This window comes from Paramisgurnus dabryanus, chromosome 15 (genome assembly GCF_030506205.2).
Source record: "Paramisgurnus dabryanus chromosome 15, PD_genome_1.1, whole genome shotgun sequence".
Lineage (NCBI taxonomy): Eukaryota > Metazoa > Chordata > Actinopteri > Cypriniformes > Cobitidae > Paramisgurnus > Paramisgurnus dabryanus.
In genome coordinates, this window is record NC_133351.1 from 16,501,337 (window position 1) to 16,515,406 (window position 14,070).

Genomic DNA, 14,070 nt, shown 5'->3' on the forward strand with positions numbered 1-14,070 from the left:
CCATTCTGGGATTGACATTTTGTTGAAAGGCAGCAGAGCTATTTTTAAGTTAAACAAGCACAATATTTCTATAAATGTACTGCTTAAATTGTATAATTTAACGTATAATTATACTTAACAATATAAAAGCAGTGGTTTCAATTTTTATATACATTATTTTATAAAAGTAAATAAATCTTTTCTTAACTTTATCTTAAATAACTTAGACCTATTAAAACCTTGCACTAAACTAAAAAATTCAATTCATGAATACATTCATGAAGTTTTATACATTTTTTAACACCAGTAAGTGTTTCTGTTTTAATTTATTTTGGATTTTTTTTTTTTGTCACAGTATTGAATTCATTATGTTCCATCTCTGTTATTCCATGGTTTTAATGAATTTGCTATTATAGTAATATGTGGAAAAATATTAATAATAAGTGAAAGTGATCCTAATACTTTTGAATGGGTAGTCAATGTTACATAAGCTAGTTGGACAGAAAAAAAGTATATTACTGCTCTATGTGTAATTGCATAGCAAGCTACATAATCATATATTAGATATGCTTCATTTTATACAAATTATACTCATATTGATATGAGTGACATAGCAGCATACATCCTTTGTGTTTCTTTGTATCTTTCCTCTTTTCTTAACCTGGAAACTTGAGCGCTCTTTTACTCATCTGTAGTTCAATATGTGTTGCATTACATCTCTCGCTCTCCCTCCCTTTCGCTCTCTCTCCCATTGAAACTGTGACTAAAACTACCAAACCCCGCAGCAGCTCTTTTCTGAGTAACAGCTGAGTAACCCCACAAATTAACAGCTCTTTTCTGGATGAACACTCCAAAGTCCCAACCAAATTAACTGATCGCATGGTGACAATGATATGATTGACGCAAGGTGCAGATGAGCAATTAAAATCCGATCGCGCATTTCATTATCCTCACCATCACTCACTCATGGTTCCGTGAAGCCACGCCATGGGAGCGCAACCTCCAGAGAGCTTTGGAAAGTATAAGAAACGTCTTGACTCTACGTTAACACACCTTGTTAAACACAACACGTGAATGGACCCGTTTAATAAAAATCTAACGAATATAAAACAAAGTGAATAAAAATCTTTCTGCGGGCCAGATTATGATATATTTTTGACAGCAGATGCGGGCAGAGGGGCAGCCGCAAATGGCCAGCGGGTCGCAAATGTTTGAGACCGCTGATGAAAAAGAAACTCCAAGAGTGCTGGTATGCACATTTCATAGCTTGTGTGATATTGGTTTAATAAAACAGATCTCGGAATAAACCCCTTTAAGTACACTGCATGTTTTGTGTGTGCTTGCAGTTAAGAAAACACAAAATTATATCCTAGATATTTAGGATCTAAAACAATTAAGAACATGGGAGAAAGCCCAATCCTCTTTTGTGAAACAGTAATGAGAATGTTTGACTGATCTTGTCAAAGGTGCACTTAAATCTAGATGTGAATGGAAAGTGTTTAGTCACCTGTATTACATTTGACGCTATTAAGAATGTTAAATGCTCACAGTTCAGAAAAGCCCCAGCAGCAATTTGTCAAATCTGTGATTGGATTTATGCCAAAACTGAGCTAAAAACCCTGCTCTCTAATCTGGCCTGGAAATTTAATAGCTTGAAGGACTACATAAAGAGGTGTTGCAATTATTTTTATGAACATTGTAAATAATTTGCTGTAGTTATGCAGCAGTTTGCCAGTATTTTACTGTAGATTTATATTTATCTGATTTATTGGCAACAGTTTCTTCAAATAAAAATAATATTAAATATTAAACAAACAAAAAAGCTTGGTAACACTTTACAATAAGGTTCATTAGTTAACATTAGTTAGCCACATTAGTTAACATGAACTAATAGTGAACTGCACTTATAAAGCATTTACTAATCTTTGTTAATGTTAATTTCAACAATTACTAATACTTTATTAAAAATCTTGTTAACATTAGTTAATGCACTGTGAACTAACATGAACAAACAGTTAAAGCTTTATTTCTATTAACTAACATTAACAAAGATGAATAAATACTGTAACAAATGTATTGCTCATGGTTTGTTCATGTTAATACATTAACTAATGTTAAAGGTATAGCGGAGGATTTTCTCGAATTTTAGAAAAGAACCGCCTTCTCCACGTTTTAAAAAAATGCAATTGAACAACACTCCTGATTGACAACTAGGAGGACCAATAGTGTTGATGATCCACCCGGAAATAGAAAATCCTCCGCAATACCTTTAACTAATGAACCTTATTGTAAAGTGTTACCAAAAGCTTTGTCTTTATAGAATAAAATTATAAAAAAGCATTTTGGGAACCAGAAAACCCAGAAAACCTCATCAATCTTTTTTTTAGCTTTTGGACACGTCCCCACCACTTTTTGAAATGGCTGAGTTTGTCACCACCACTTTTTGAAAGCATTTGGTTCAAATGTTCTGAAAAATCAAACAATACCTGTGCAACTTACACTGCAATGACTTTCTTACTTAGTATTTTTGTCTTGTTTTCAGTAGAAATATCTAAAAATTCTTAAATCAAGATATAAAATGACCTAAGAAAATAAGTCTAGTTTTTAGACAAAAAAAATATACAATTTAAGTGAATTTTTGATTAAAACATGCAAAAATATCTGCCAATAGGGTAAGAAAAAAATCTAAAAATAAGATTTCTTTTTTCTTAAACACTTAATTTAAGCAAAAATTTCTCACCCCATTGGCAGAAATTTTTAGTGTTTTTGTCTTGTTTTTAGTAAAAATATCAAAAAATTCTTACATTTTTCTTGATGACGAAAAATTTAGTTTTTAGACCAAAAATATCAAATTTAAGTGATTTTGTGCATAAAAAAGCAAAAAAATCTGCCAATGGGGTAAGCATTTTTTTCTTGAAATTTTCTTGAATTTAGTGTTTAAGAAAAATTTTCAAGATTTTTTTGCTTTCCCCATTGGCAGATTTTTTTGCTTGTTTTAGGCACAAAATCACTTACATTTGGTATTTTTGGTCTAAAAACTAGACTTATTTTCTTAGGTCATTTTGCTCATTAAGAAAAAGCATCTTAATTTAAGAATTTGTTGATATTTTTACTGAAAACAACACAAAAATACTAAGAACTGGTGGATAATAGCGGTATTGCGGAAAGATGGAAAATCTCGTCATTGGCAGGGAAGCGTTTTCTCTTAATTGACGAGATATCTCGTCGATGGCGGCGAAAGAGTTAAATAACTACTGTCAGGATTTACTATTCCCCCTATTCGTACGGGATTATATTTACAGGGGTAGATGGTGTAATGTAATTTTACCACAGGAAGTCTGTAATATTGATGGTCAATTCGCATGCGATTACAAATCTCAGTAAAACATTCAGAAGTGGGAGGGGTAACTCGATTACGCAGCTTGTCACATCTCTCATTACACATGCACATTACCTTGCTTTTGATTTCACATGTGCATACAACATGACGCAGACAAGAAAAACTCTAAACACTTAGTTAAATTTCAGTTTGGGGAAAATGTCAGTTTCAGAAACAGTTCCATGCCTCTGAGAAGTTTTTCTGAAAATTCGTGGTATTCAACTGACTTGCCACTGACTTGTTTTTCTTGCTAGAACGCAAGTAAATGCTTCTTTAAGCGCATTTACATTAAAAAAGAAACCCGCAAAATAACAGGAAATTATGGTAAATTCTTCTGACCTTTTTTACAAAAGGTAAAAGTCGCTGTAATCTTTACTTACATTGTCCGTATTAATTACTGACATGTAGTATTCAGACGAGACGAAAATCACTGAGAAGCCCTGATAAAAATATCTTTACCCCACCTCCTAAAACAAATCCCGTCTGAATAGTACTTAAGACACGCAGTTAAATACTGTATTATCATCAATGCTGAATATTTCTGAAAGTGGAGACTATTTAAATGAATCATGCAATGCGATTAACTAAGTTTTGCGTAAATCTGGCTCTTGAACATTTATGTGAATTGTGAGCGTTACAACTTTTTCTTACCTGTATGCTTAAATGACAAACATAAGTTCTGCCAACATATGAATTTCTTTACATTTTAACTATGAAATGTACTTTTATTTTATTGCATGGGTTTTTTAAATAGATGAGGACCAGAAAAGGAAAAGATGCCCAGAAATTCCCAACGTACATGAATGGGAACTACTATACTGTAACTACTGTATAGGCTATTAAAAGCTTAACAGATGGTTGAGATATTTAGTTGCTAGAATGCCCAGAGACACAGCTGTCATCCAAGTAAAGGTTGACCAATTAAAAAATCTAAATGATAAAATAGTTTAGGACGTGTGTTGTTTTTAGTCATTGCATAATTCCCATACTCCATTTGTGTTAGGGCATAATGTCTTTACTATTTTTCTAAACAAGCTGTGTCCAGACTTCTGACTGGTAATTTGGATGGATGACTTGATGGGTTCACATAATATGCAAATGGATGCAAATAAAATTGTTAAAAATGATTTGATAATTGTGTTCGGTTTAAAACTTCCATATAATTATCTGGATGTATTAATGGTATTAAGCAGAGCAATATCCATCAACAGTAGACTTTTGTTTTGATCAGTGACATGAAAATTCTTTTGATTCAGTTCATTGGTCTGGATGGGTTTTATGGTCATTAACCACACAGTGCAGTCATGGCCGTAAGCTAATAGCTTCATTAAAGTGCTCAGCGCTCCACCTTCAGCCCGCAGTCAACTGATTGTAATGAAAGGTTGTCATTTTGTTCCAGTTTCTCTGTCCTAAAGAATTTTCCTGTCATTGGCTTTGACAGCGTACTATCAAAAAAGTTAGCAAGGCAATTATTCTAACACCGAGTTAATGGTATAATGATACTTTTGTAGATTTTTTAAAAGCATGGCATCCGTCAAAGATCTATAGTCGAATACACGTGTTTTTCAGATGTGAAGAAGAGCACGCAAACTGCGAGGACACATCCACACACTATTCTGATTATCTGTAATATGTGATTGATCGCTTCACGTCACGCCCTATTTTTACCACCACCAGCATGGACAGAAAATTGCTTATCACTGTAATCTCTCTGTGCCGTTTCTGGTTAAGAGTTAGAACATGACATTAGGTGCCTCAACAGGGGATTGTTTATAAAAAAAACTGCGGTGATATCCAACTGTGTGCAGGAAATCGGTTTGTCACAGCTAGCATTGCATCTCAACCAATACTTTTTTGAAATAACTCGAGACGTTTGGCTCCATTTGATCAGAACTGCTGTTTGTGATGAGGGTATGTGTTTTTCTTTTTTTTTTCAGATGGGTTGCAAAGTGACAGTCTTGCTGTTCATTTATTTCCTGGCTACAAACTACTATTGGATCCTGGTGGAAGGCTTGTACCTACACAGTCTCATCTTCATGGCTTTCCTGTCTGACTCTAAGTACTTGTGGGGCTTCACTTTAATTGGATGGGGTGAGTTTGTATTGATAGTGAGTTTCCTGAAAAAAGCAACTTATGGATATGCCGCTATGGGTTTGTAACATTTCTTGGTAAATGAGATGCTGGTTTACATTTTCCATTGGATAGTACAGTCAGGTACAGTACCATGCCGATTCAGCTTGCTTTATTTGATCTCTGTTTGCTTTTTCATTGGAGTTTAGTGCCGCTTCAGAGTGGGTGGGATTAATTTTAAATTACAGTTTTGCCGCCTCTACTCCATGACATCATTGTAAAAACATGATACAAAAATGGAAGATGCAATCTATGGACAGAAAATACAGGTCTGCAGGAGGTTGAAAAAGTACATACTGTAGCAGGGTCAAAGAGTTTGGACATGTTCACAAAGTGGTTGTCAAAGGTTATCAAATTTGGTGCTATTGGTGTAAAGACTACCTAATTTTCTCTAACGTCATAAAGTAGAGAACATCTCTTGCCCAGCATGTGTGAGAGGAAGGGTGACAAGAGTGGCCAGGGACAGTAGGAGGACCCCAATCAAATCAGTAATTGGGCAAGGTGGGAAGTCGAGAGAACATGGCGTACAACGAGTCAAAAATTAGTCTCCAAAAAGAAGACAGGGCCGGGCACTCTCTGAACATATGGATTAAAGTAGCTGATCCGGAATTACACCTGTCACATTTAGGGTCAATAGATGGGTTAATGCGAGCCCTTAGACCAGTGGCCTGTATATATCAAATTGCACTGTATGAGTTTGTGGCATGTGCAGAAGGAGGAGGAGTTAACCCTGTTCAGGGACGCTTTTCATGTCTTCACGTTATTAAAATCAGTACCAATGCCTTATGCCCAAATGATGCGTGAATTATTAGAAAAAAATGCAAATTAACAATTATGTTCACTAATTTAGAGACTGACCCTTTAGTACAAGGATACACGTTCAGTATGGTGTCCAAATCAGAATGGAGAGGCTCGTTTGGAAAGATATTTACTAACAAAATAAGTAAATATCTAAATAAACAGGCAAAAACACTGTCAAAATAAATTCACCAAAAGAAACCAATCTAAGGTCTCTTCAAGCCCGGCACTGGGGGGGGGGGCATGGGTGTGTTGGAAAAAGTTAAAGTTTAACTGTGGGAAATATGCTGCGCTCTATACTTTTCTCTTAGCTGTCCAATCACAGTGGAGGAAGGCCGAGACAACAAATAGCACACCAACCAATCAGCCCCAATTGGAAACTTGTACAATGACTGAAAAACAATGCAAAGTTTAAAGGAGCAGTATGTAAGAAATGTATATCAATTAATCATAAAATGGCCCTGATACGTCACTAGACATCAAGAAATAATTTTTCATTTCAAATACTAATATCACTCACAACAGTGTTCTGGCCAGGATATTGTTATTTAAAAAGTGGAGTTGCAGCCCTCAACTGATGTTTATGTTGTCATTTTGTGTATTGGCCACCAGTTGTGTGATTGCAATATCAGTTTTGGCCACAATCCTACATACTGTTCTTTAATATTCTGTTTACGAGTGTCCATTTCATAATATAATTATTTGTTAACTAAACAAATTGTTGGTTATCCGCAAAATCATATACTACAGTAGTATGAGATTATTTCTCTGGACATTCCCGTATCATAGCAACCAAAATGCTACCAAGCAAGTGCCAACAGTTGGCATTTTCCGAAGAGATTCTGGCATTTTCAGCCACGTTTAAATGCTTCAGCCTACACTGAAATAATTAAACCTTCTTAAGTTATTTGAATGGTTTGCCAGCAGAAGATCATAAAGTTGTCTTAATAAGCTAAGTGTTGGGATGCAGTGCCTGGATAGCGTCATACTGTACACATCTCCTGATGCATACAGTTTGTACTTCGAGGTAATGTCCAGCACGTACAATACCAATATTGTTCAATGTTTTTTTCTGTATAATAGACCAGCAAACTGCACAGAGGACTTAAAGCACAGCTATACAAGACGTGTGCTATTAAAACAACTTTAATACTAACAACAAACTGCATGTCAGTATTAATCACATCTTATTTACCATTATATTTAGTGTATGTAATGTCATCAATGTAATTACATATATATGAGCTATATAGGTCTTCCAAATGACCTATTGGTTGCCCCCCGAGAATATGAATGCCCCCCTGGCATGTATTCCCAAGATATCCTGGGAATACATGCCAGGGGGAAAATCGTGTCTCCATGAGGCATAGTAAGCACTTATAACTGCACGATATGCGGAGCTGTTACAATACTGTATATTTACTGTATAACCATCGTACATAATTTATATCTACTATATATCTGCTACAACCAAACTGCATATTTAAATTTTAATAGACAAAACTATCTCTAAAACAAACATATTGAAAGCTGCTGGAGACTTGCCTTTGGCTGTTGTATTTGAATAAATAATTAGATGAGTCTAAGAAAAGATTAGGGGCTATTTTGGGGATGTTTACTATGAATATAATAGTTTCATATTAATTTGCATTGTGTTATTATGTTTATAGTGAATTGCATTTTTTCCTGATATATATTTTAAAGCGTAACTAAACCCCTGTTCAGAGCCTGACTCCACCCACTAGCAATATTTGAAAAATGCAAGAAAAGTGGGCAGATCCCAACGGAGATAGAGGGGACGAACTAAGCTTGTCCCAAGTGTGTGGTGAGATCGTAACAAGGGCGTGGTGAGCTTGAACCTGCTTACGTCACGAGTTCTTTTTTGGACCCAACATCCAATAGGAAAATTCAACTGCAGTAGCCACCGTTCAACCTGAAGAGGGCAGCACTCAGACGTTTTTACACCATATATTATAGTATTGGAACACTTTATATTCAAATGTCAAAAAACTTACTAAAATCAATGAACAGCACTAATAAAGCATCATTCTTACAGATAATTAACTAAAAAAAGTTGGTTAAGGGTTTAGTTACTCTTTAAAGATGCTTTTTTTAAGTAAACTTTCTAAGCTACTTTTCTTTGTGAGTTAAATACTGCTGAAGAGACCTCTTAACTTTGTGTAAGACAGCCAGACATAGCGTTTGCCAACAAGGGACGCTATTTGTTTGGCTGGACAATTTTAGTGGGGACCTGGGAGGGGGCAATGCCCCCCAGGCCCCCCCAGGCCCTCGTAGACCCGGCCTTGAACAAAGGTATTATTAAGACAAATTTGGGTCCAGATTATGAACATTCAATTGCGGACAATGTATATGGAAGGCAGTTAAACTGAAGCCAAAGAGGACTTATTACATAACCTATTCTCAATGCACTGCCAAGGAGAAGATTTGTAAAGATCTCTTTATATGTTGGGGCACCCCCGACCAAAAACTGAATGCATGTGTGGCTGGGTTTTTAACGCTATTTGTAAATAATACTGTTAGAATACTTGCACTGAATAATTTTTCAGTCAGGGTTACAGCCAGTATTCGTAGCATTAATACTCTATACAGCACAAAAATATCTGGGTGCTGTTTGTTTGAAGAGGTTGTTTTCTTTATAAGGGGTTTCAAGTTGAAGTGTTCTTTATTTATATGTTGTTCCTGTTTGATGTGTTACTACTGGACAGGCAGAGATGCAGACACTTTTGATATGCAGATTTTCTGTTTTAGAAGCGACTGTTCACTACATTCTGCTGATTTGCTTGGCATATCTAATTAATGACCTCCGGGTGTAGTCTGTAAAAATACTTCACAAGAGTGTCGCATTGTGTTCTTATAATAATAACAAACTTTAGCAAAAACTATGGCAGTGAACATTTTAAAATTGATTTACAAAAATAAGAATTGTTGTCATTCACTTACTGCCAAGCTGTTTCATGTTTCAACACAACATAGAAAGTGCAAATTGTCCCAAGTCCATTTTTCAATGCAGTGACAGCGTATGATTGATGCTGTCAGCGTGAAACCATCCTTAAAATATGTGATTTTGTATTACACAGAAGTCACACAGTCACTGTTCTTTCAAGAATGGTTAAAGTGGGATTTTTATACTCTAAATGTACGACCTTTTTGTGTTGACTGCTCCCCTACTTTTTCTCAATTTACTATAGATTTTCCTAATTGCTTGCAGGTTGTCATGCTGGCACACCTGCATTTCCAAGACAGCACGTGTGCCTGTTACAGCGCATGAAATAGGCTCACACTTTCAATGTTGTCACAGAGAGAATAAAGTTGGAGTCAAAGCATACGCTATTTCCCAGAGATAATCTCTGACTCCCACTGATACCCCATTATCGCCATGGGAACTGCTGGCTGAGAGCAGGGGACCCTTAACTGACCCGCTCACCCTGAGATCCCGACAGTTTTGCTTTTTGATATGCATGATATGATACCGGTTACTCTGAGTTTTTAACCACACTTCTTATCAGTGGGAAGCAGCCTTTTTGTTTAGTCAGCCCCCCCCCAAAAAAGATTGGCTTTAAACATGTTGATAAAATGCATTAGAATAAAATGCAGGATACCTTTTATTATTTATAAGATTTAGCATCCAAATCTCTGTGGAGTTAGAGTCACCTGCTCTCATGTGTTTAAAATAAATGATTGATGAAATTAATGAGTCATAATTATTAGTCAGTTTTTAGAAATATTTGTTCTAGGGATGTCCCGCTCAGGTTTTTTTGCTCTTTAGTCCGAGTCATTTGATTTTGAGTATCTGTTCATTCTTGCTACAAAATGTAAGGAATTTAAGTAAACTTAAATATACTCTAGTGTAAAATTCCAACAAACATTAAATAGCATTATACACAACCATGTATAAAGCATCAGATCAACCATAGATATCTCCACTGAAAAACACATACCGGTAGTTGATATTTATTAATATTTATGTATTTTGGCAGATACTTTTATCTAAAGTTACGGCTAAAGTGCTATTTAACGGCAACTGTCACAAACTGTTTGGTAAAGGGATGGTCAGAGCAGTTTTTTTCAAGACAATAAAACTTTGTTTTGAACCCTGAAAAATAGCATACCTGACTGGAATTAAAAATCATTTTTATCACATCCAAAGCAGGCTGATGTTAAATTTATGCAGGGCATTTAAAGCAAAACAAAATTATTTAGACATTTCCCTGAAAAGAATTATTCAGTGCGGCGGAACATGTTTTTTTACTTTCCAGAAAAAAAGTCATTTGATGTTCTTTCTGTGTAGTATCTTGTTTTGAATAAAAAACATCTATTGACAATGAATGAAAAGCAGCATTTTTATTAAGATTACCCTGCACGATAAATGTCTACGAGCGCATGTCTCTGCGGGAACTCTCGGACCCCTGCAGTTTCAGATCGTGCTTCAATGTGTTCCCTAAAATGTTCTAAAACAGTTCTTCACAGGGATGTTAGGTTTGGTTCAAACCATATTTATTGAGGCCTGCAATAATACATACAGGCCACATATTTACATAAAATTATTTGTCTACGTAAATGCTGATAAGTTGACAACAAAAGCCGACAGCTTTTAATTTTTGTTAAAATTAATAAAAATGTGTTTGTTTATTTTGTAATGTTGTAACATTAATAATTGTGTCATGCCCAGAATCAGCATTTTGACAGTGTTTGCGAACATTTCAGTAATTTAATTTTTTTAATTGCAGGTGTTCCTGCTATCTTTGTAGCAGCATGGGCAGTTGTCAGGGCAACACTGGCGGATGCAAGGTGATGTCTAAGTACAGTGTGTGAAAAGCTCAGATGCAAAAGCTGCTTAGCGGCACCTCAGGAATGAGATAATGATATTGACCCAATGCTCTCGGCATGTATTATATGTTCATTAAATACTTTCCCTTCAAATTTGCGTAATCCTGGACTTGGGCAATTCAGAAATACAGGTTTTGTCAGGGTTGGCAGGACAAGAAACCAAGTGCAGACAGTAATATAACACTGAAGACTTTATTATGAACAAAACAGGAAAGCAAACAACACAACAATACTATAAACCGAAGACAGGCTAAACACAGGACTTGACTATGACTAGACTAAATATTCTGACGGTAACAGGACAAAACGAACCCCTAAAGAACATCAAACCCAAGCTCTGTGTCTCAATTCGTTCCCTAGCTCCCGAGGTTGTGAATCAGTATCACATGGGTTCGGGCACTGGTAAGCTTGACATTGGGACACTGTTCACTTATTTTTCTGTCACGTGGCTGCTTAAGCGTGTTGTGATCACTCACAGCTGTTACTCATCAACAACCGGCAAAACCAACATCTCTCTGACTTAATTTTAAACAGTACATTGTGAAAAAGCCAAGGACTATAAATACTGAGACCTAATGAGGGGAACAGGTGAAAATTATAACAAGCAAGGGAGCGGGTAAAAAGTGATGAGACTCGGGAAATACACGGTCGAATATAAACAATACTTACCCCACTCATTTCCCACACAAAACATTGTTCTGTTCAGAACCCTGCCAAAACAGACATTAATTAAAACAAGACAAGATTCAGGCAGGATCCTGACAGGTTTGTTGGCAGAATCTGTTAAATGCTATGCGATGATTTTTCAGCAAAGTCCTTTAAGTGCACAAAAAATTTGCAAGAAAGACTGATTTAAATTGTAATTTTTTTACCTAATTAAAGGAGGTTTACCCAATTTATCAGGATATTGACCAGATTTTTGAGCCTTTTACCTTTATTTTTTAAAGCATCATTTTTAAGTAAACATAACTGATGTGCTTTTTGAGACACAGGGCCCTATCTTGCACCCAGCGCAATTGACTTTGTCAGTGACGCATGTATCATTCGTATTTTGCACCGGCGCACAGCGGGTTTTTCCCTCCACAGACGCACGTCGGCAAACTAGGGAATGAACTTGCGCTCCCTGGGCAGCTCAGCGCAAAAAAGGAGGCGTGTTGCTGCGCAAACCATCCCTGATGCTATTTTGCAGTTTCAAAAAACAATTGCGCCACTGACCAAAAAAAACTAGTCTAAAGTCAGTGGCGCGTTGCGCGTGGTTCATTATGCTATTTTAAGGTCGCATGCTTGACCATAATGTATAGCGTGCACAACGCGCACACACTTTGCTTATCTAATCTACACAGATGCAACAGTTATTTTTGCTAATCATAAATTGTTACAATAAAAAATATTAACACATGAGATAAGGGGAATCATAGTGGTGAGCATTGTGGTGATAGTTTTTATTTATTGTGTGGCTGCGTTAAAAAAATTCTCATGCAAATAACGATTAAAATATTTTCATATATTTGTTGTGTGGCTGTATTACGTTTATTTTATGTAAATAATAATTAAAATGTTTTCATAAGAAACCTTAATGTATATGAACTTGATTTGTAAGTTTACTTTGGGGTTGGACCTTGCTTGCGTTTCTTGGGTCCGATTTCAAAGCCGCCAAACCCTTTCAGCGGTGAGGGTGGACGCAGCGATGTCCTCTGCTGGCGTCTGTGTAGAGGCAGATCCACCTCCCGTTACACGGCGTGCCCGATTTATGCTGGCAAGCTTGGGATTCCCCCGTCTCCTGACATCATTGTAGCGCTTGGCGCAACGATGGGGATGCCAGCTGATGAGACAATTTCCTCTCACGCCTGTTTAACCTACGCTGATTTGGGCGGGTTTCTCCTATCCCCATACAAAACAACTTCTCTGTCTTTGACTGCTCTTACAAGAACGTGGGTCTCCTCGGCTGTGAACCGCTCCTGGCGTGCGCCTGGTAAATCCGTCATAATAATAGCAACCCGCCATGGAACTTGCGCCCTTGCATTTAAAGGGAATGTTGGATAGCGTTCTGACTGGTTTATTTGACGTTACGCCCAAACCACACCTATGAATAATGAACCTTCTTCAGACCAACCCCTTATTGATTTGCGCCTGGCACAAGAGTTATTTCTCCCGCCGGGAAAATAGCAACAGCACCCAAGATCCGCCCACAAACTCACTTGCGCTTTGCGCTTCGCACTTGTGTTTCAGATCGTTAAAATAGGGCCCATAATCTATTTTATGTTATGTCGAAGCAAGTTGTTTTTGATCAAGATAGGAAAATTTAACATTTAAGTTAGTCTGGGACTAGCCTTAAGCCCTGTCTGGGAATGTCCTTATCATCTTTAATCATACTCTAGATGTGATCAAATATTGTTCAAGAAAATACTGCAAATAAGCCCTAGTTTAGATCTTAGTTCTTCATGGATGTTGTGGCAACCCATCGCTTCAAGCTCACTTGCTCTTAATTAGAGATGTTTTTGTAAACAAGTTTTGCACTGTTTAAACTGCTTATTACCAGATCATTTAGAGTTTAAATCTTTTGTAAAGTTGTGTATGTGTGTTTTTACTAGACCATGTCTGAGGCATCATCTTTACCTCCTTGGGTTATTTTCAAACTCTTGCAAGAATGATATTGCCCTGGAGAATACAGAATTCAGAGGACAAGCTTGCAGGCTGTTAGTGCTTCTACAAAAGCAAATGTCTTCAAGCAACAAGCTGTTTCTCTGGGGACACTACACATTTGCAAACAACATAAAGCTTTGTTTTTAGATGGTTTAGAGTTTTCACTGGTACTAAAGTGGCATAGTTAGCTTATCACAGATTGTTTATTAAAAGCACACTGACACTAGAGTTTTGCGTAACGAGAGTTCTGATGGCATGAAGTGCTGTACAGTTTTCAGCTTATTTATTTGAGC

At 36.6% G+C, this 14,070-nt stretch overlaps 1 protein-coding gene across 1 annotated transcript in view; it reads left to right on the forward strand.

The window, feature by feature from the left end:
* pth2ra (parathyroid hormone 2 receptor a) overlaps nt 1–14,070 on the forward strand; it is an 84,405-nt gene that overhangs the window by 39,373 nt on the left and 30,962 nt on the right. The window contains exons 7-8 of the mRNA XM_065251672.2: nt 5,296–5,449; nt 11,035–11,095. Coding sequence (XP_065107744.1) covers nt 5,296–5,449; nt 11,035–11,095 — 215 coding nt within the window. The remainder of the gene's footprint in view (nt 1–5,295; nt 5,450–11,034; nt 11,096–14,070) is intronic.